The sequence below is a fragment of the Echiichthys vipera genome (assembly GCF_963691815.1).
Source record: "Echiichthys vipera genome assembly, chromosome: 12".
Lineage (NCBI taxonomy): Eukaryota > Metazoa > Chordata > Actinopteri > Perciformes > Trachinidae > Echiichthys > Echiichthys vipera.
In genome coordinates, this window is record NC_139837.1 from 24,955,654 (window position 1) to 24,976,563 (window position 20,910).

At 41.6% G+C, this 20,910-nt stretch overlaps 1 protein-coding gene across 1 annotated transcript in view; it reads left to right on the plus strand.

The window, feature by feature from the left end:
- The window catches only part of akap6 (A kinase (PRKA) anchor protein 6), a gene marked incomplete at its 5' end in the record, with an annotated part of 211,246 nt that overhangs the window by 99,986 nt on the left and 90,350 nt on the right, over positions 1-20,910 (plus strand). Inside the window, one exon of the mRNA XM_083924631.1 lies at positions 9,858-9,978. Within this exon, the coding sequence (XP_083780757.1) occupies positions 9,858-9,978 (121 nt within the window). The remainder of the gene's footprint in view (positions 1-9,857; positions 9,979-20,910) is intronic.

Consider the following 20,910-nt stretch of genomic DNA (forward strand, 5'->3'; position numbering starts at 1 on the left):
CTGATTTCTGGTTGCTGTTTAGTTTGTTAAATGTATTTTTCCACACTACTACTTCCATTATGTTGGAGAGAAGGCAGACATCTCTACGGCCGATACCTCCAACACCAAAACTATGTACATTTATTAATAGCATTCACTGAAGAAGGGAATATTTGTAGTGGAAGGTTGCTGGTTCAGTCTCTGGAGCAGCAGCAGAAAGTAAAAGCCCCATGATGCCCCTCCCTCACCACTGAGGTGCCTTTGAGCAAGGCCTTCGACCCGACAGAGAAAGATCTGGTTGTCATGATAGCTCCACGGAAGGTTCCCCTCAATCACAAGTGTGTTCTCTGTGTGTGTAGAGGCATCAAACAGCATCCATGAATAATAGAGTCAAATAAAAAAGAACAGAAGAGACGGGATGATTATTCTCTGTTAGGATGAGAAAGACGCCAACAGGAGAGGAATAAAACAACACACACACACACACACACACACACACACACACACACACACACACACACACACACACACACACACACACACACACACACACACACACACACACACACAGTTGAATGTAATCATGCACACACAGAGTATGAGTGTTAACAGCAGTAATCTGGTGTGGCCAGGCTCGGCTCAGCGAGCGCCGTCTTTGGTCATGCTGCCTGTCGGCGTTTCATCCCCGGCTTTGAGGAGCCTCCTTCCGTGGTTATCACTCACACGCAGAGTGCGCACGCTCACACACACACACACACACACACACACACACACACACACACACACACACACACACACACACACACACACACACACACACACACACACACACACACACACAAAAAAAACCCAACAAAATCATGCACAACTGTGTGTATGTAAATGAAGAATGAGGTTTAAGTTGCTCACTCTGTAGTATGTTGTGTTTTGCAGACTTTGTTGGTCGTCACAGTCACATACATGAAGAATGTGTCCGCACACACACACACACACACACACACAAACACACACACACACACACTCACACACTCACCCACACCTACACACATGCACACGCGCACACGCACACGCACACGCACACGCACACGCACACGCACACACACATAAGGGAAACACTCATTTTGTTTGTGTTTTTCAGTCCTCTGTGGCTGTAGTGTAATATTTCAGTAATTTACTGCGGATGTATTGGACAGTAATTGGTTATTCATATATTAGCTGCTGCATTTCAGATTTACATCCGTATGTGTGTGTGTGTGTGTGTGTGTGTGTGTGTGTGTGTGTGTGTGTGTGTGTGTGTGTGTGTGTGTGTGTGTGTGTGTGTGTGTGTGTGTGTGTGTGTGTGTGTGTGTGTGTGTGTGTGTGTGTGTGTGTGTGTGTGTGTGTGTGTGTGTGTGTGTCCAGTGCAGTGGGGTGTGGGATGAGTTTTGAAATAATTAGATGTTACATGTTTTCCTTTAGCTGCTGTGAGTTCAGCTCAGTTGAGATTTCTGGTTTTGGTTCAGCTGTAAAGAAAATGAAGGTCAGACTGAATTATTCACTCATCTCACATAAAATAGCTTCATTCTGAATTAATTCCAAAAGAAATTGAATTGGGAGGGAAATAAAAACAACATTGCTTTTTTAATTTATATTTTTCTGGTTTTAAAAAGCCCAATAAAATACCACCTGTATTTACTTATTTTTTTATTTATTTTTTATTGATAATAATTAGAAGAAATCAGAATCAGAAATACTTTAATAATCCCCGTTTCATTATTTAAACCAGATCAATACATTAAACCATTGTTTAAATTATGTCTGAAGGGTTTTTACTCCTGTTGCTGTCAGCTTCTCATTCATTCACTCTGATAGATGCTTCATGTAGAGACACTGAAACCAAAACTCCTGCTGCTGTCATTCACTCATTCATTTGAATAGATTCACTCCTATATAGACAAAAAAGAAAAAGCTGTTACAAATAAGTGAATGAATCAATATCTCAACCAGAATGAATCCATTATGAATGAACGAACGAAATAATGAATGAATGAATAAATCAATGAATGAACAAACAAATTAATGAATGGATGAATGGATTGATGAATGAATGGATGGATGAATGACAGCAGGAGGAGCGGTTTTTCTCAGTATCAGTTGGGTGTCAGTGTCTCTGCAGGATGAATCCATTAGACAGGACGAGTGTCAGTGAATCACCTCATAAATCCAACACAGTCTCTGACTGAAAGGTGACGGCTGCCAATATGACTCATTCAACCTTTCACTCTATCATTTCATCCCCCTCACGCCATCTCTCCTCCCCCCCTCCTTTTCCTCCTAATCCTAACCATTCGTCCTCATTTCTACTTTCCTTTTTTCTTCTTCTTTACCTCCATGTCTTTTGTTTTTCTCAACTTCTGTTTCCCCTTCCCTTAGTTCGCTTCATTTCTTTGTCCTCCATTTTCCTCTCTACTTTTTTCTCAACTTTAACTCCTCTACTTTATTTCTTCTCACCTTTCCACTCTTCCGTCTCATCGTTCCCCTACCTCTCTCTCCTTTTTTCACCCTCTCTCTTCTGCTCATCCATCCTCCATCCTTATCATCTTCCCCTCTTCGTATGTCCTAATTCCCCCTCTTCCTCCTCCCTCTCTTATTTCTACTGTGTGGTGGATGATGAATTAGAGACAGTGGTTAAATCTGCCATCAGCATTGCAGCAGCAGAAGGCAGAGAGGGAGAGAGAGAAACGTAAGTATTAGGAAGTGATGGAAAGAGAGAGAGAAGTAGTGTTTTAACCAATGCTTTACACTTAGTTAAATGTAACGTGTTCTTCTTCGACCCATGCGACACGCTTCCGCCATGTTTCAGGAAAATCAGGACCTTGGCAGAGGTAACTAGTCTGGTTTCTTATTTCTAGAACCAAAAAAAACTTGATTCATTTCACTATTGTCGTGGTCAAAGCTGGCAGGTGGACCCAGACAAATAAACTGTTTAGTGTCCAAAAATAAGGAATCCACAGGGAAAAGAAACACAGGAAGAGCACTAGGATCAAAATAAAGCTTCAACATGAGAAATATAGATGATGATATGAAAAGGTACAAAATGGGAAAAGGGCATATATACCTGTGTATATTCGGACAGAATTAATCACAGGACAAGACACAGCTGGAGTGGGCAGGGTGTACAAGAGAAAACCAGCAGGGCTACAGGAAACATAAAATAGGAAACAACTGTAAGGAAATCCAAGCCCATTACACATTCTGGTGTTACCAGGTCTTAATAAGATAACAAGAATGTTTTGGGAAAGATAGAGCAACTTAACACCTCTCTAAAATCCTTATTTTGATGGTTTTACTTACCATGAGACAGCAATGAAACACTGGTTTTCAGTCTGTTACTCTTCAAATTTACCAAATACTTAGCTGTTAAACACTTGATAAAATGTGTTAAAGTCTTGCATTGGGGGCTCATTGGGGAAGTGATCAGGCTTAAACGTTGTGTCAGTCCATTTGGGAGCACCCAGATACAACAAACTGGAGGTTAAATTCAAACTAAGGCGGAAACAAGAAACACAAACATTTAACCACTCAACCTCAGTAGATGCACTTTAATTACATTTTGAGCCATTAAAACTTAATTTTCACTTAGAGAAATGTCTGTATAACTAGTACAGATATTAATATGCCTTTAAATAACCACATGATACCCTCTACATTGTTATTATATCCCATGTTGACTGAAGTTAGAAATAAATAATAGATTCTTGTAATTCAAATTTCCTCTAGTGACTGAATGTCAGAATGGCTCGCCGTAACTCTCCCACGCGCTCCATCAGCGCCGCGTGACAGAAAGCAAACCTGACACTTCAAACGTTCTGTAACTGTCCCGGTGTCAAACGCAGCCCCTCGGTGCCGCCACATCGCTGCTTCCTCTCTGATTTGTCTGTTTTCTCGTCTTCCAACCCCGAGAGATCCTGTTTTACAAAGCGTTTAGTTAACATTAGTGCGAGAACAAGACGGAAATAGAGGCAGAGGAGGGGAAGAGGGAGGAGAAGAAAAAACGACAAACGACAAGAGAAAACAATCTGTGCGAGTGTTGTATCTGCTTCATCTGTCTGAGTCAGTAAAGGGCCGCTCTGCTCGCCGCATAATGAGGAATGCCGCCTCGGGGGGAAGGAAGCAGCGCTCGCCTTCTTTTGCTTTCTTCTTCTCTGTTTAGTTTTTGTTTTAGTGAGAATCACTCGCAGCGGACAAGGGGTTTGAGGAGAGGGAAGAGACTGGAAGAGGAGAGGAGGTGGGAAGATGTTGAGCTGATGAGAAGAATATGGAGGGACGGATAGAAAGGACAAGGAGAGACGACGATGATGTGAAAAAAGAAGTTTAAGGACAGGTAGACAAGGAGACAAATATTTAAGGACAGTGAGGACATTTCTGAAAGGAAACAAAGACTTTTAGGGGGACCGAACATCTTGGTCGGTTGGGAAATTTGGGGGAATTTGAGGACATTTTTAGAAAGTTAAGACATGTAAGAAAGTAAAGACAGATTTTGAAGTGGGGACACTTTGAGCGGAAAATAAGATTTTTCAAGAGTAGGGACATTCTTAGAAAGAAAGGACCTGTTTTGGTGATGGAGACATTTTTAGGGGAAAGGACATGTTGGTTAGCACTGTCGCCTCACAGCGAGAAGGTTCCAGGTTCGCATCCCGGCCTGGGACCTTTCTGTGTGGAGTTTGCATGTTGTCCCCGTGTCTGTGTGGGTTTTCTCCGGGTTCTCCGGTTTCCTCCCACAGTCCAAAGACATGCAAGTGTTAGGTTAAATGATAACTCTAAATTGCCCTTAGGTGTGAATGTTTGTCTGTCTCTGTTTGTCTCTATGTGCCCTGTGATAGACTGGCGTCCTGTCCAGGGTGTACCCCGCCTCACGACCGATGTCAGCTGGGATCGGCTCCAGCCCCTCACGACCCCGACCCCGGGATAAGCGGTTGAAGATGAATGAATGAATGAATGAATGAGGACATGTTCGTGAGTGAAGATTTTTGGGTGTGATTTGAGGACATTTCTGGAAAAGATTCTGAGGAAGTTAAAACAGTTTTTAAAAATTAAGAACTGTTTTGAAGGGGAAAAGGACATTTTTCGAAGGTGGGGAAATTCTTAGAAGTAAAGCCCCTGAACACCCACACAGTTTTTTTCAGGTAAAAAGTTAGGACATTCTTCTAACAGTTTTGTAAGAAGAGGAGGTTTCTAGGGAAGCGAGGACCGTTTTGTAAATTGGGGACATTTCTTAAAAAAGGTTGGCTTAAGTGAGGACAGTCAGTTTTGAAAGCTTGTGAGGATGATTTGTCTGAAGGATAAAGCCTCGACATCCGGCGTGGTACCTTCATTTCCCCCGAGCATCTTCTGATGTTATAAACTGTCTTCTATGACTTTCAATGCACTTTAAAGATCTTTACTCTTCAGTTAAAATCATTGATCACAAACCTCTTTTTATCAATGTGTAACCGTTTCGGCTCTTTGTTTTTTCCTGTTTGGTTTCATCTTGTTGTTTCATTGCGTCTGTCTCCCCGTCGCTGTAAATGAGGGAAACCTCAGTTTGAAAGGCTTCATCCCGGCACTGTACATCCGGTGTGCCAGACTAAGGCTGGTGCCGAGGGAATCGTGGGAATGATATAAACGTGTGTGTGTGTGTGTGTGTGTGTGTGTGTGTGTGTGTGTGTGTGTGTGTGTGTGTGTGTGTGTGTGTGTGTGTGTGTGTGTGTGTGTGTGTGTGTGTGTGTGTGTGTGTGTGTGTGTGTGTGTGTGTGTGTGTGTGTGTGTGTGTGTGTGTGTAGAGCTCAGTGAATGGATGTACTTGGTTTAACATGAATCGCAGCTGTTTTGAATTTAATATGAATCAAAAGGAAACAGAGAGATGGAAGTGTTTGTTTTCTGTAGTTCTCTTGTTTCTATGATTTCATTCCTAGTTTAACTTCCTCTGTTTTGATGGCAGTGTTTGTGTTTGTGTGTGTGTGTGTGTGTGTGTGTGTGTGTACGTACTTGTTAGTGTTTAATGTGTGGGTAATGTGTGTGTACATGTTTGTGTTGTTTTCTTAATTTTAGTCATTGTTTTTTCATGTGTGTGCTTTAGAGAGAGCGTCTTCACGTGCAACTTGTGTGTGTGTGTGTGTGTGTGTGTGTGTGTTTGTTGTCATGGAAATGCCGTGGGCCTGACAGAGCTGTCAAAGTGTCGTAGTCAGCGACCGGAGAATTCTAAACAATTTCACTACTAATGTTGAGAAACATGTTGGCGATCCCCGCCGAGACCGAAAAAAACCCACTGAATATATAAATACTAAACACACACACACACACACACACACACACGCACCTTAACAAAACGGCTGACAGTAATGTGTGTGTTTGAGCAATCGGCCTCTGTTCCAGCAGCATAAATATTTGATGTGATCCTGTGTCGTTGAGGAGGAGGTGAGAGGACAAGGGAGAAGAGAGGCAGAAAGAGGAGGAAAAACAAATGTGGGAAGCAAGGAAAGAAGGAAGGAAGGAAGGAAGGAAGAGTGGACAATATAAGAGACTACTGTGGGAGGGAGAGAAATTGAGGAGGAAGGTAGAATGAGGAGGAGGAAGGATGTTGGGTGAGGCAGGATGAGGAAAAGGTAGATGAAAAAGAGGGAACACTCATACTCACTATTTTTAAGTTCATATTGCGTTCACAGGGACGAAGTGCCAACACCAATACTATAGCCACATAGTGAGAAAAACAGCAGGCGGATAATTTGGCGGGCAACAATAGGAGGTGGTAATGCTCCACCCGACTGCAATCCACCATTAAGAAGTAGAAGAAGAAGCAGTAATCTACTACCATACCACCAAAATGTACGCACTGCACAAGTGAGCAAACAGTGCTAGTGTACTGATTGTAAAGCATCCAGTACTGACGGACTGACATACTCAAGATAGTGGTCTAGATGGTTCCACTTTCATGCAAAATCAAGGGCTGTGACACAGTAGGAATTACATAATATAATATATGAATTCATATGGCAAACAACAAAATGTGTTGATCTGTAGGTAATTTAGTACCATGACAGGTGTGTGTCATCACATTTTTCCCCTTCTACATGAGAGCAGTTGAAAAGTAAATTTTGAGTTGCAGCAGCGCGTTCCCCCTCGTGATATTATAGGACAAGAAAAGGCATACATCCTGGCTGCCCCCCCTCGCTGTTTTGGTTTGGTTGTATTTGATTTGTCTTTAAGTTTTCTTGAGAAAGAAATAAAATAAACCTATTTTTTAAATTACGAACAAGCGGCAACCTCGGTGCTGACAAATGAAACCAACGTGGGGATGATTACAGCCTGGTTTATTAATAATTAGTCATTTCACTTTTCATGCCAACTGTATGGTGGGTGTATAGTGTCAAACTTGTGACTTGTTTAAATGAGTTCTGCATAATTAAGGGCTTGGTCTCTTTGAGTGACAGGTGGGTGAAGTCACAGAGACTTTGTCCATATTTTATACAGTCTCTGGTCACATATGTGGTTTCCCCTCTTTGTCCTGCTGTGGACCAGGTTGTCCGTTCTTATTTCTAACATTTAAGGTGTAATTCAACCAAGTGTTGTTTTGTGCTGAAAAATAATTGTTTATAGATCTTCTAAACAGTCAGTGGGAGTGTAAAACTGGCCGTGGGGGACGCAGTAATCTTGGAGGGGAAATGTTTTCACAGTCTCTCCTGGAAAACATTCATAGTGTTCACACAAAAAAAGTAGGGCTGGGACTTAAACGCGTTAATTACGATTACTTAATTGCAGAAAAAATAACTCGACAAAAAAAATAACCCAATCAAACGCAGTTTATTTTTGCGCTCAGTTCTGAATGTTGCTCATTGCACGAGTTCCCACCCGGCCCGTAATACCGACGCACAGGACACAACACGAGAGAAAAGAAAGCAATGAGAAGCCGATGATGAGCTGTTGCTGGGTTCAGTGGCCGACATTTGAGTTCTAAGAGAAAACCAAGTGGAAACTTGGACAAGAGCACGGCTGTGGAAGAATTCACCTCCTACTGGAGCTCCTCAGCCTCTTAACATGCTGCAGCTAATGTTAGCACAGACAACGCACAACGCACTGTAGCTAACTTTAGCACAGACAATGCTGAACATGCTGCAGCTAACTTTAGCACAGACAACATTGAACATGCTGCAGCTAACGTTAGCACAGACAACGCTGAACATACTGCAGCTAATGTTAGCACAGACAATGCTGAACATGCTGCAGCTAACGTTAGCACAGACAACGCTCCTGGGATGGACTGTCATTAGATGATGGATCAGTTTTGTTTCTGTGTTTTTGAAAACATGGAGAAAACGCACTCTCTGTTTAACTGTTTATTTCATGCCAAGGATATTATTCTAAATGTTTTTTGCAATGTTAGGTTTCCACTTTTCTTGAATAAACCGTACTAAGCACTCTTTTATTTTTTATAAACCAAAACGTAAAAATTGACAAAAAGTTAGTGCTCACTGATAATAAACAGAATTTGTTGTTTAAACTCATTGTTGGGTGTATTCATTAATTAAGTCATATACCAAAATCCATTTAAATTGAATAAGGTTTCTTCTTAAGTCAAATATTGATATGTAATTAATTATTTAGAAAGCCCCTAATTAATTAGATACCTTTTTTTAATCGTCTCCCACCACTAAAAAGAAGACTTGGAAAAAAAGAGCTTACGAGAGAAGAAGAGTGGGCGGGATTTAACCAGGAAGTTGGTGGAGTTGGTTTGAAAGGACAATTAACCAGTACGTAATTTATAGGCATGCAATTGATATGGTTGATCACAAATCGTTCCATTTATTGCTGTTTATTAAAAACTATTCCCAGGACAGCATCAGCATTGAGCTTCAGATCAAAAGTTTTGATCACGACAGCAAGCAAACAACATGAATACAACACATGAATGTAATGAACTATCACTTTCTGTTTTTAACTTTCATTTTTTTTATGATTAGTGGGATTTTTTTTGGTTGTTTTTATTTCCTCTGTGTGTGTGTGTGTGTGTGTGTGTGTGTGTGTGTGTGTGTGTGTGTGTGTGTGTGTGTGTGTGTGTGTGTGTGTGTGTGTGTGCAGCTTAATTCATTTGTAATATTTATACCACTACTACCTTTATTGAAACGAACCCACGTTTACAGAACTCTGCTGTTAATAACTGAGTACAAACCAAAGTTTGAACTTAAAAGTTAAAGGAAAAGTCCCACAAGTCTGAGTGAGGGAGAGACAGACCTGGTGTGTGTGTCAGACACAGCAACACATGGAACTGCATGTGTGTAGGGGTGGGGCGCTGTGACAGACAGTTCGCTACCCTATGAGGATTTTCATTCAATCCGATGTCGACGCGTATTACTCGTACTCGGCAAAAGTGCTTTATTCGTACCGGATACTCGTTTCAGCCGAGTATCCGGCTCATCTCTACAATAAACCTTTGACAATACACTCCTGTTTGTCATGGAGTCATGTTGTGTGACGTACCCTGTGTTGGATTGAGAAGTTTTGTCTTCACAAGAAAAGCCAGAAACAATCGAGGTAAAACACATAAATAAAAAAGAAGTTTAGCTTGAATTCAAAATGGCCGCTTGAAAACACTATTTGTATTTTCTGCTTCCTCTCTCTGACCGACTTTATCCGTCAGCGTCTCTCTCTTTCGTTCCAGTTTGCATTTTAAGCCGCATTCTTTATTAACATAACAAGACGCCTTTTTCTCATCGCCGCAGGACAAAACATTATTACAATATTACAAGAAACAATAAGAGAAAGTACAACATGGAGGAAACACAATATGAATAACAGAGAGATTGAATTACAACAATAATTCAACTTAATAATCTTCCCCTCTTTCTCTCTTTCGCTGCCCTCAGTCTGCCGGAGTTTGAGGCTGAGTACCAGGAGCTCTGGGATTGGCTGATGGACATGGACGCCATGGTAACAGACAGCCACCAGCTGATGATGTCAGAGGAGCAGAGACATCACCTCTTCAAGGTAAGACAAGCTCTCTTGTCTGTCTGTCTGGCTGTGACTCAGGAGCCGTACAACACACAAAAATTTCCCACCCGTACTAGCAAGTCTTTTCTTTATATACACAAAACTTTTTTTTTTCACCCTTTTTAAAGAAAGTCTTTGTGTTCTCTGGTGACTCTTCCTCTCTGCCTCCAATGTGGCTGATGTCTCTTACCATCTTAGACGATTGTCTGAATCCAAATATCCAAACTCTGACTGAACCCTCGCTGTCACAGCGCTTTAACACCAGACTTACAGGGCCCCTTATCATGCTCGCTTTCAGGTTCATACTTGTATCAGCATTTCTATCAGGGTTTCACTTTTGTCCTGGAAGACTTGGACATTTAGAGACTATTTTCCAGTCATGGAAACTCCTGGAAATCGATTAAACTGACCAAATATCCTGGAAATAATCTGTGTTCTGTTCATTTAAAAACAGAAAGATAGGTGCAGAATTCTGAAAATTATGTTCGTCACTGTATGTTATTCAAGAGAACCTCAGGGCTGAACTGCAGTCCCTCAAACTGCCACTTGAGGCGTTCTCCAAGAGAGTCAATCCCCATAGACCCCCATGTTAAAATGAATCAATCCCCATAGTACTCTATGTTCAAATGAGTCAATGCCCATAGACCTCCATGTTAAAATGAATCAATCCCCATAGACCTCTATGTTCAAATGAGTCAATGCCCATAGACCCCCATGTTAAAATGAGTCAATCCCCATAGACCTCAATGTTAAACTGGGTCAATCCCCATAGACCTCCATGTTAAAATGAGTCAAACCCCATAGACCTCCATGTTAAAATAAGTTAATCTCCATAGACCTCCATGTTAAAATGGGTCAATCACCATAGACCTCCATGTTAAAATAAATCAATCCCCATAGACCTCCATGTTAAAATGAGTCAATCCCCATAGACCTCCATGTTATATGAACCAATCCCCATAGACCTCCATGTTAAAATGAACCCATCCCCATAGACCTCCATGTTACAATGAGTTAATCCCCATAGACCTCCATGTTAAAAATGAGTTAATCCCCATAGACCTCAATGTTACAATGAGTTAATCCCCACACACATCGATGTTAAAATTATTTAATCCCCGTAGACTCAACTTTACAGCAGAAATAAACATTTTTAATAAAGTCTTGGTTTCTTTAAATCATTTCCCTGTTCATGATAACTGTACTGAGGCTAAATTTTTACTATCTCCACCTAATCGGGTATTTTTAACTGCTTGAAAATTAGGTGGTTGGCTTAACTGTCATGTCACAAATCTCCCATCAGCTACCTCTGCCTCCATCATGAAGCCCTGCGGATTATCTGTTAATCACAATAGCTGTGTTCGAAAGTCATTCCCTCATTCACTAACTCACTATTCCCTATATAGTGTTTCTTAAATAGTGCACTATATAGGGAATAAGCATACACGTCTGTTTATGATACAAACCTGCACTCAGGAGGACGGTCAAAGGTTGTACTGATGTTGATGTTAATTTTAATGTTACATCCCAAATAAATAGTTGAAATTCCGATGGTGTTAAAGTGTGGTTTTGTTAACAACGGATGTGTGCCCTGATTGTGAGCTGTAATAGCCCATGTAACAGCAGTAAGCCCGTGAGGAACAGTTGTTCGTAACAGTTGTTGGTAACAGTTGTCCGTAACAGTCATTTGTAACAGTTGTTCGTAACAGTTGTCCGTAACAGTCATTTGTAACAGTTGTTTGTAACAGTTGTTGGTAACAGTTGTTCGTCATAGTTGTTTGTAACAGTCATTTGTAACAGTTGTTCGAAACAGTCATTTGTAACAGTTGTTCGAAACAGTTGTTCGGAACAGTTGTTCGTAACAGTCATTTGTAACAGTTGTTCGTAACAGTTGTTCATAACAGTTGTTCATAACAGTCATTTGTAACAGTTGTGTGTAACAGTCATTTGAAACAGTTGTTCATAACGGTTGTTGGTAACTGCAGTTAGCTCTCTGGCTACTGTTAGCACCTCTTCTGCTTTTTCTTCTCCTCCGGTAAAACACGACCGCATTGCATGGTGGTATGCGGGAATACAATGTTGTGTACATCGTATGTACACTCAAATTAGCTGTGCATTGTGTGTATTTTATAGTGGACTATATAGTAAATGAAATTAACCACGGAGAACACCACTACAAAATGGCGTACACACACGTATATAGTGCACTACTTCTGTGATAGGGAAGGATTTGGAACATGGTTAATGTGTAAATATGTAGAAACAGAGAGGAAGCTGAAGCTAATGATGACCTCCTGCATTTCATTCATCCATCAATTTGTCTGTCCCTGTGTGTGTCCCTCCCTTCACTCCTCCCTAAACCACAGTACCACAAACACACACACACACACACACACACACGCACGCACACACGCACGCACACACACTCACACACACCCTGTCTTCATCCTTACCAAGGAGAATGGGATTACAAGGCATAGCCTCCTTCATAACCATATCAGAAAGTGTGCGTGTGTGTGTGTATGTGTGTGTCTGTGTTTGTGTAATGACTGATTCAGAAAGAAGAACAGCATGTGTTACGATTAGAGATCTGAATCATCCTTTCTGTCCTTCACACACAGGTACACACACACACACACAGACACACATACACACACAGAGAGAATTCAAAGATAGTTGTTGCATTGCAGACACTATAAAAATGACATTTTCTAAAGAGCATTTGATGAAAACAAATGAAGGAGTCGGCCCGCTGTGAGCTGATTCGACATGTGTCCGATTCTAATTAACTCATCTGACTGATCCAGTTCTGGAAAAGAAAAACTCTATATGCAATGTCAAACAAGACGTAACGTTCCAGCGCTACTGGTGGCGCCACTTGTTGGCTGAATGAAACGCAGTTGGCTTTATCTGTATAAATGCACAACAGCTGTTGTGCATCGTGTTGGTTTAGTAATGTTGCAACCTTGCAAACGAGAATCAAAAACTGTTGGACAACAAATGGAGAAAGTTATAGAGATTCTTAGATCTTTATCAGTTATGCCAGTTGTTCTCCCCTTATACATGAGAGGGGAAGAATGATGGGAGTGACTCTTCCTTTCTGCCAACGTACAAATGGTCTGAAAACGTCTTTTTCTTCATGTTGACCTTTGGTCAAAATCTCTGAGAAACCGGGAAAGTGTGGAGAACACGATGAGTGTGTGTGTGTGTGTGTGTGTGTGTGTCGATGGGAAAATGACACAACTGTTTTTGTTTTTTCTGTTAATGTAACTGAAGATCAAACGTTTCCTAACCGAATAGCTTTAAATGTATCAGCTCCTGTTTCCACTTCTTTTCCAACCTGAAGTGTGCAGAGGCACCGTCCATCTATGCAAGATCGATTTCACGTGTCGCCTGAAAATCGTAACGAACCAATAAGAGAAGGCGGCCCACATTTTTTTTGGCTTCAATCTCTTGGAACCGGGAAAGTGTGGAGAACACGTATGACTTTTGGACAGAATGACGACAGAAACAGGTTTTCTTGATAGTGACGTTAGTTGCCATGGCAAAGTCCTCCGTCGGTTTAAAGGTAAAGCTTGTGTTGTTGCTTTTGTTTTTGGCACCGTTACTTGCTTGCTTTGCGTTGAAAGGAGCCAGATGAGGTGGTTCGGGCATCTAGTAAGGATGCCCCCTGGGTGCGTCCCTAGGAAGGTGTTCCATGCACGTCCAGCTTGGAGGAGGTCTCGGTCTCAATCCCCGAGTTAGAGCTGGTTAATGTAGCCGGGGAAAGGGAAGTTCGGGGTCCCCTGCTAGAGTTTCTTCCCCAGCGACCGGGCCCGGATAAGCGGTTGAAGATGAGATGAGATGACCGTTGCTTTCTGATTCATTATTTTCCGTGTCAAAAACCACTGCAGCAGAGTGGGGAGGGGCATGTGCAGACGGGTGACACCATCTGACCCTGGTTAACGTGTTTACATGCACCAATACTCCAGTTACTTTCTTTTTATACACAAAACCAGTTTTTTAAGTATTTATCTAGATCTGTTAACTGGGGCAAGGTGCTTACATGGCATTTGAGAAACCGGGGTATTGGACATGTTCACCGTGGACAGTCATGATAAACATGTGCTGCCTGTCTGCAGCTGATCTGTGGATGTGGAGCGTCCTCATCGTTATGGTGGCATGTGTCATATAGCTCTTGCTCACTGAACAAGCAAATTGCGTTTTAAGTTCTTTTTTTCCCAGTAAGTTTCACATACGTAGTATCAGAGCACTAAAATCCGAGTAGATAGGAGCGGGGAGGTGGTGGATGGGTCCAAACACACAGGACTTTGACCTGGAGGACCGGTGTTCATGTCCTGGAAGAACTAAGACAAATCACCACCTTTTATCTGATCTGAACCAAGTCCTTTGGGGACTAAACTTAACCGTCACCTTTATCTGATCTGAACCAAGTCCTTTAGGGACTAAACTTAACAGTCACCTTTAAAGACTAAACTTAACCGTCACCTTTAGTGACTAAACTTAACAGTTACCTTTATCTGATCTGAACCAAGTCCTTTAGTGACTAAACTTAACAGTCACCTTTATCTGATCTGAACCAAGTCCTTTAGGGACTAAACTTAACCGTCACCTTTAGAGACTAAACTTAACCGTCACCTTTATCTGATCTGAACCAAGTCCGTTAGGGACTAAACTTAACAGTCACCTTTAGAGACTAAACTTAACAGTCACCTTTATCTGATCTGAACCAAGTCCTTTAGGGACTAAATTTAACAGTCACCTTTAGGGACTAATCTTAACCGTCACCTTAAGAGTCTAAACTTAACCGTCACCTTCAGTGACTAAACTTAACAGTTACCTTTAGAGACTAAACTCAACCGCCACCTTTAGTGACTACCCTTAACCGCCATCTTTAGGGACTAAACTTAACCGTCATCTTTAGGGACTAAACTTAACCGTCAACTTTAGTGACTATACTTAACCGCCAATGTCACGTTCTGGCTCCTATTTCACAGCGTTATGATTCAAAATAAAATGTGTTTAATCAGTCCAGCCCCATTGGGGACTGTGGAGGTGAAATATGACAAACTCTTTGAGTAAAATCCACCTTCACACAGTAATATACCAGGTGTCATGCTGCTCTCTCTCACACACACACACACACACACACACACACACACACACACACACACACACACACACAAACACACACACACACACACACACACACACACACACACACACACACTCTGCTTGTTTTAGGCATCGAACCGCTGACATCTTACTCTCGCCTTACCCAGAAGGCACTGCTGCCAAACCGACACGTAACTTTGTGTTGTTTTCACCGTTCTTTCTCTGTCTCTTTGTCCAAACTTTTCTTTCTTGTGTGTATGTGTGTGTGTGTGTGCGCGCGCAGACATGATTTATTTAGTGGCCGATGAGACTCACCTGGCCTGCGAATTATTGATAAGTGTAAAGATGAACCTAATTTCTCCATAGGAGTCACACTTAAATATTCATCTCTGTATGAATATTCATGTAGGCGATGATGCATGCATGAATTTTAGATGACTCTGGAATCGTTGGGCATTTTTCTTCTTCTCCTTCTTTCTCTCTCTCTCTCTTTTTTTTTTTTTGATGTGTCAACTCTCCTGTTCAAATATTGATGTGGAGCTCGACAGCGTCTTCTCGCCCGGTCCAAGGTCGCTTTCTTATACTGTTTCTCTCCTTCTCCACCACTGAGAGTTACACAGACAGGGCCGTACTCTGTAAGCTGCTATCTTCTCTATATCTCTATATGTTTTTAATTGTTGGGCCTTTATTATAATGTACTCCGATCCTTTACGTACAAGACACCAATCTGTAAAAACAAAAGTCCTGTTCCCAGTTTTATTCTCATGCAAACTCACAGTATACTTACTCAAGTGAAAACACAAACATTCTCTGGGTTCATTTGCTGCTCTTTTCAGGATTATATCATTTAAATTGAATATCTTTGAGTTCTGGACTGTTAGTCAGAAACAAAGAGTATTAATCATATCTGTTTTTACCTTCTGATCTGTTGATGTAAACTCTGCAGATGTTTAAATGTTGTATAAACTTTTGTTGAGATATATACACACAACACAACATTATCCAACGCTCTTTTTGCCTGCAGTTACTTAACGTCACAGTTTCATTACCGTAAAAATTGTAGAAGCTACAACATCTTTGGTGTATTAATTCCTGCATTGTTTGTCTGTGAAAATGAAAAGTGGATACAAAAGTGGTAATATTTTGAGCAAAAAAGTCGGAAGGTTGTGACCCAAAATGTGTAATAGTTTGACAAAAAGAGTCTTAATATTTTAAGAGAAAAAGTCGTTATATTTTGAGAAAAAAACGTTATATTTATTTTGAGAGTCAAAATTATTATATTTTGAGAGATGTAGAAAAAAGTCGCAAAAAATTTTGAGAGAAAAGTTCAGAAAATTCAGACAAAAAACTTTTAATAAGAAAAAACGTTGTAATATTTTGAGAGCAAAAGTTGGAAGGTTGTGGGGGAAAAAAAGGTTATAATATTTAGGGAAAAAGGAGTTCCCAACGTCTCCCTGTTTCCTGTCTCAGTCTGGGGGGAGATGTAGCAGTTACCTGGGTGTTACCCCAGTTCTATGAGGACCTGATCAACCTGAATAATTCACATAGAAAGGAAACTGACAGGTTAGATTTTCCTTCCAGTGTCCAATAAGAAACTCACTCTTGAATATTCTTGAAAAAACTTGATATTTTTTCTGACAATAATCTTAATCTCATATCTTGACATCCCTGTTTGTGAGATGTTATCTGTGTCTTCAAGTATCACATGCTATGTCAGTCATATGAACATGCGCCTACTTTAGGACAGATGCATGCTGGGAGATCTCACCATGCCCGCATGCCTGCGTGTGTGTTTGTTTGTGTGTGTGTGTGTGTGTGTGTGTGTTTGTGTGGGGTTTTTTTTTACCGTTAAAGAACCTCGCTGTGCTCCTATGAAATGCTTGGGGGACTCGACTCTGTAACCATAGCAACGCCAGGCCCCAACAAAAGTTGTTCTTTACAGAGGTGTGTGTGTGTTTGTGTGTGTGTGTTGTCTGGGCAGGGGCGTGCAACTGAGGAAGAGCGAGTGTCTACGTGTGCGTCTTCCCCTGTGTATTTTTGTGTCTTTGTGTGTGTGTGTGTCCTCCGGAAAAGGGAAAGCTGGGCTGACAGTTGTTTCTGCCGGCCGGCTTGGCAGGCCGAGGCTCTACTGTTTATTGTGATGTTAGATGGAGGCACTTATCAACTTTGGAGAGGAGGGAGGGAGGAGGAGAGGAGTGTGTGTGTGTGTGTGTGTGTGTGTGTGTGTGTGTTTTGATACAGATGTGTGTGTGTGTGTGTGTGTGTGTGTGTGTGTGTGTGTGTGTGTGTGTGTGTGTGTGTGTGTGTGTGTGTGTGTGTGTGTGTGTCCATGGGAAAATGACACAACGTCATTTGAAGATCAAATGTTTTCTAACTGAAAAGCTTTAAATGTATCAGCTCCTGTTTCCACTTCTTTTCCAACCTGAAGTGTGCAGAAGCACGGTCCATCTATGCAAGATCGATTTCATGTGTTGCCTGAAAATCGTAACAAACCAACAAGAGAAGGCGGCCCACATTTTTTTTGGATCCGCTTCTGAACAGTTCAACGATGCTCGAGCTCCACATACGTCGGCATGTTTATAACGCTTCGTCCCCTCTTCAGCAGATGCATCCCATTGTCTATGTTTCCTTTTTTCTCCTCCTCCTGTGCATCGATCTTGGACAGGATTACTGTCTTTAAGAGGCTGTAGCAGGTTCGGCTTTAAAGCTGAAGTGAAGATGTTGTTGTCATATGAAGCTGGATGATCTAAGGAATCCATTGGTATCAATCACATCTTGTCGTGCCAAGCTGGTCGGGGATAAATAATGCTCCAAAGTCAGGCTTCATTTTAGAGAGGGATAACTTAGGGTGATGATGTCATAAAATATGACCACAGACCTTCGACGCGTAAAAAAAAAAGAATCATTTCAGATACTGACTAGTAAGTCAGTCAGTCATGTTTGTTCTCATTATTGTATTACTCTGTGTGTGTGTGTGTGTGTGTGTGTGTGAGAGAGAGAGACCGTCCAGCCTTTGTTGTGTGTGTGTCCCTTCATGTGTGTGCCGTGTTTATTCTCACTTTCTTCACTGTGATTCATCTGTGTTTCCCTGATTGTTGGTATGTAACCAGATGGTGTGTGTGTGTGTGTGTTTGTGCGTGCGCTGAGGGTCCACAGGGAGACGAAACAAGCATCAGACCTTGTAGCTGCTGTCAACCAATCACACATCAAGGCCCCTGTAGTTCAGCCAATTGATGATCAAGGCTCTGGCCCTGAGTCCCGCAGGAGGCGGAGCCAACACTCACTTCCCAGAAGTGTAGCGTTTGTGAGTGTGTGTGTGTATGTGTGTGTGTGTGTGTGTGTGTGTGTGTGTGTGTGTGTGTGTGGCATCTCACTGACCGTGGTAATATTCTGACTGAGACACAGAAACGAACACAAACACACAGCTAATAAAAATGCAAACATTAAAGCATGGACATCATGCGCCCACACACACACACACACACACACACACACACACACACACACACACACACACACACACACAAACCTCAGTGAAAGCACAGTCACACACATTTGATGTCTCTTTATCGTGTAGAAACACATTTGGTATCAGGGAAATTACAAATGAAAAACAGCCGGAGGGAGAGCTGCAGAAGAAAACTGCAGAGATGCTCTGATTCAGAATCAGCTGATGTTCAGTTCAGCTTCAGTTTATTTAACAAAACTGTGCAAATACAATACAAAACAATCATAAGACAGAAAGGAGATATGTGACACCCTGGGAAGCCATGTGAAGCGCGAGAATAGGGGCAAATAGAGTGTTTAAAACAGAGTATACAGTATGTCCACTAACACATTTTTAGATTTGAACCTTAATAATAAGTACATTCATCTGATTTGCACTCTTCATACAACATTGTTCCATTCTGCAGCAGCGCACTGCCCTGAGCCCATGAACTTGTCTTTGGTTAGTTCAAATGTCTGTAAGAACTGCAGGAAAGTTTAGTGTCTGTTGTATTAAGCGCTAAAGTAGTAGTACTCTAATAGGCTACCTGTTAAAAAACAAACACAGCAGTAAATGTTTTGTTTAAAGTCGAGCTGAACACATGAATATTTTGTCAAAACCATTGACTGTATAAAAAATGTACGTAGCCTCTACGTCGAGGTCGGCTCTTGTTTCGCCTCATTTCCTCTTACCAAAAAAGGGCATGTATGTGACGTTGGGGGGAGAGAGATACGTCCATCTGGCTGACGTATACCTCCGAGGAGAAGTGAGGACCAGTGGCTAGCTGTCACTCAATACGCCACGCCCCGGATTATTCATAAACTTCAACCTCCAATAAAATAAAAACTAGCCTGGTACAAAAAAAAATCACCCCCCTCAGTGTTGTCATGGAGATATGACCTAAACATACAGACTAGAATTTTTTTTTTTCCCAGGCCTTAAACAGGTTTAATGATGCTATGAAAAGGGCCTGTTTAACATGGGGGTCAATGAGAAACTGCTCTATTATGAAACCTGCTCCTAGTGGACACTCAGAGAAATGCAGTTTTTGGTGCTTCCTTATTGGATCAACCAGGAAATCTCTGGAGTTGGGGCTTGGTTAAAACAGATCGGGGATGCTGTTTAGCCCTCGTTGTTTTCCAGGAAGTTTGCTGGAAGTGTTGTAATGTTGCCACGGTGAGTTTTATGTAGAGTGTGTACATCGCCGGGCTCCATTCAAGAAATAACCATCTCAATCTGCAGCCCTTTATTGCATGTCATTCCCTCTCTCTCTCTTTCTCGTTCTGCCTCTGACTGTTTCCTGACTATCTTCAGCTCAACTGAGAAAAAAAAGCCATTGAAAAAGGACAAACAAAATTCCTTACAATTTTTTCTTTTAAATGTGACAACCAAGACAGATATCCGTCCACCATAGAGCCCTGTCTGTTTGCTGTTTCTGTCTGTTAAAAGGAAGCTTTTTGTCGCTACTGTGATCAAGATTGCTGGATATATATACAGCATATAGGTGTTGCAACCTGCTGCTGCTCATGGAGGAATTGTTGGGTCTCTGTAAATCATAAATAAGTGTGTCCAGACCAACTCTATATGTGAAGTGTCTTGAGTTAACTTTTGTCATGATTTGGTACTACAAATAAAAATGAACTGCTTGTCAGCAACCGGCTAGGTGTAGCCTGAACTTCCAAGGCAAATTGGCTCTGTGAGCTCTGATTATTTGGCATGCAGTTAACACACCAGTCATAATTGAATTTTAATGAAAAACTCAACTCCTGGCATTTGGTGTTCTTCATCATAGGAAATCATTTAAGCAACAGGCGAACCAGCTTTAAACGTGACATATTTTATTCTTAAATAAGTGCTGTGCATACGTGGTGTGAAAGTAACTCATATACAGGCCTGTTTAAAAAAAAAGTAATTCAATTTCGTAGCGCATGCTGCACATCCTAGCATCCTGTGTTTTGGCTGTAAGGTGGACGTGCTAGCTGCTTAGCATGTTAGCATTTCCACACAGAGCTGCTTCCTCCATCTTGTTCATTTCGAGATGTGAAAGAAGGATGCTGGTGACAGAGAGTGGGATTCAGAACACATGGCTGCTTTGGGACGAATAAAAAAAAATGTAAAAATTAAAACACATTTCATTGCATTAAGTCATCACAGATGTCTTTCTCTATCGTATCCCTGTGGCTGCTTCCAGTGGAGTCCAACTAATTACAGTGGCTATCAGTCTGTGTGTGTGTGTGTGTGTGTGTGTGTGTGTGTGTGTGTGTGTGTGTGTGTGTGTGTGTGTGTGTGTGTGTGTGTGTGTGTGTGTGTGTGTGTGTGTGTGTGTG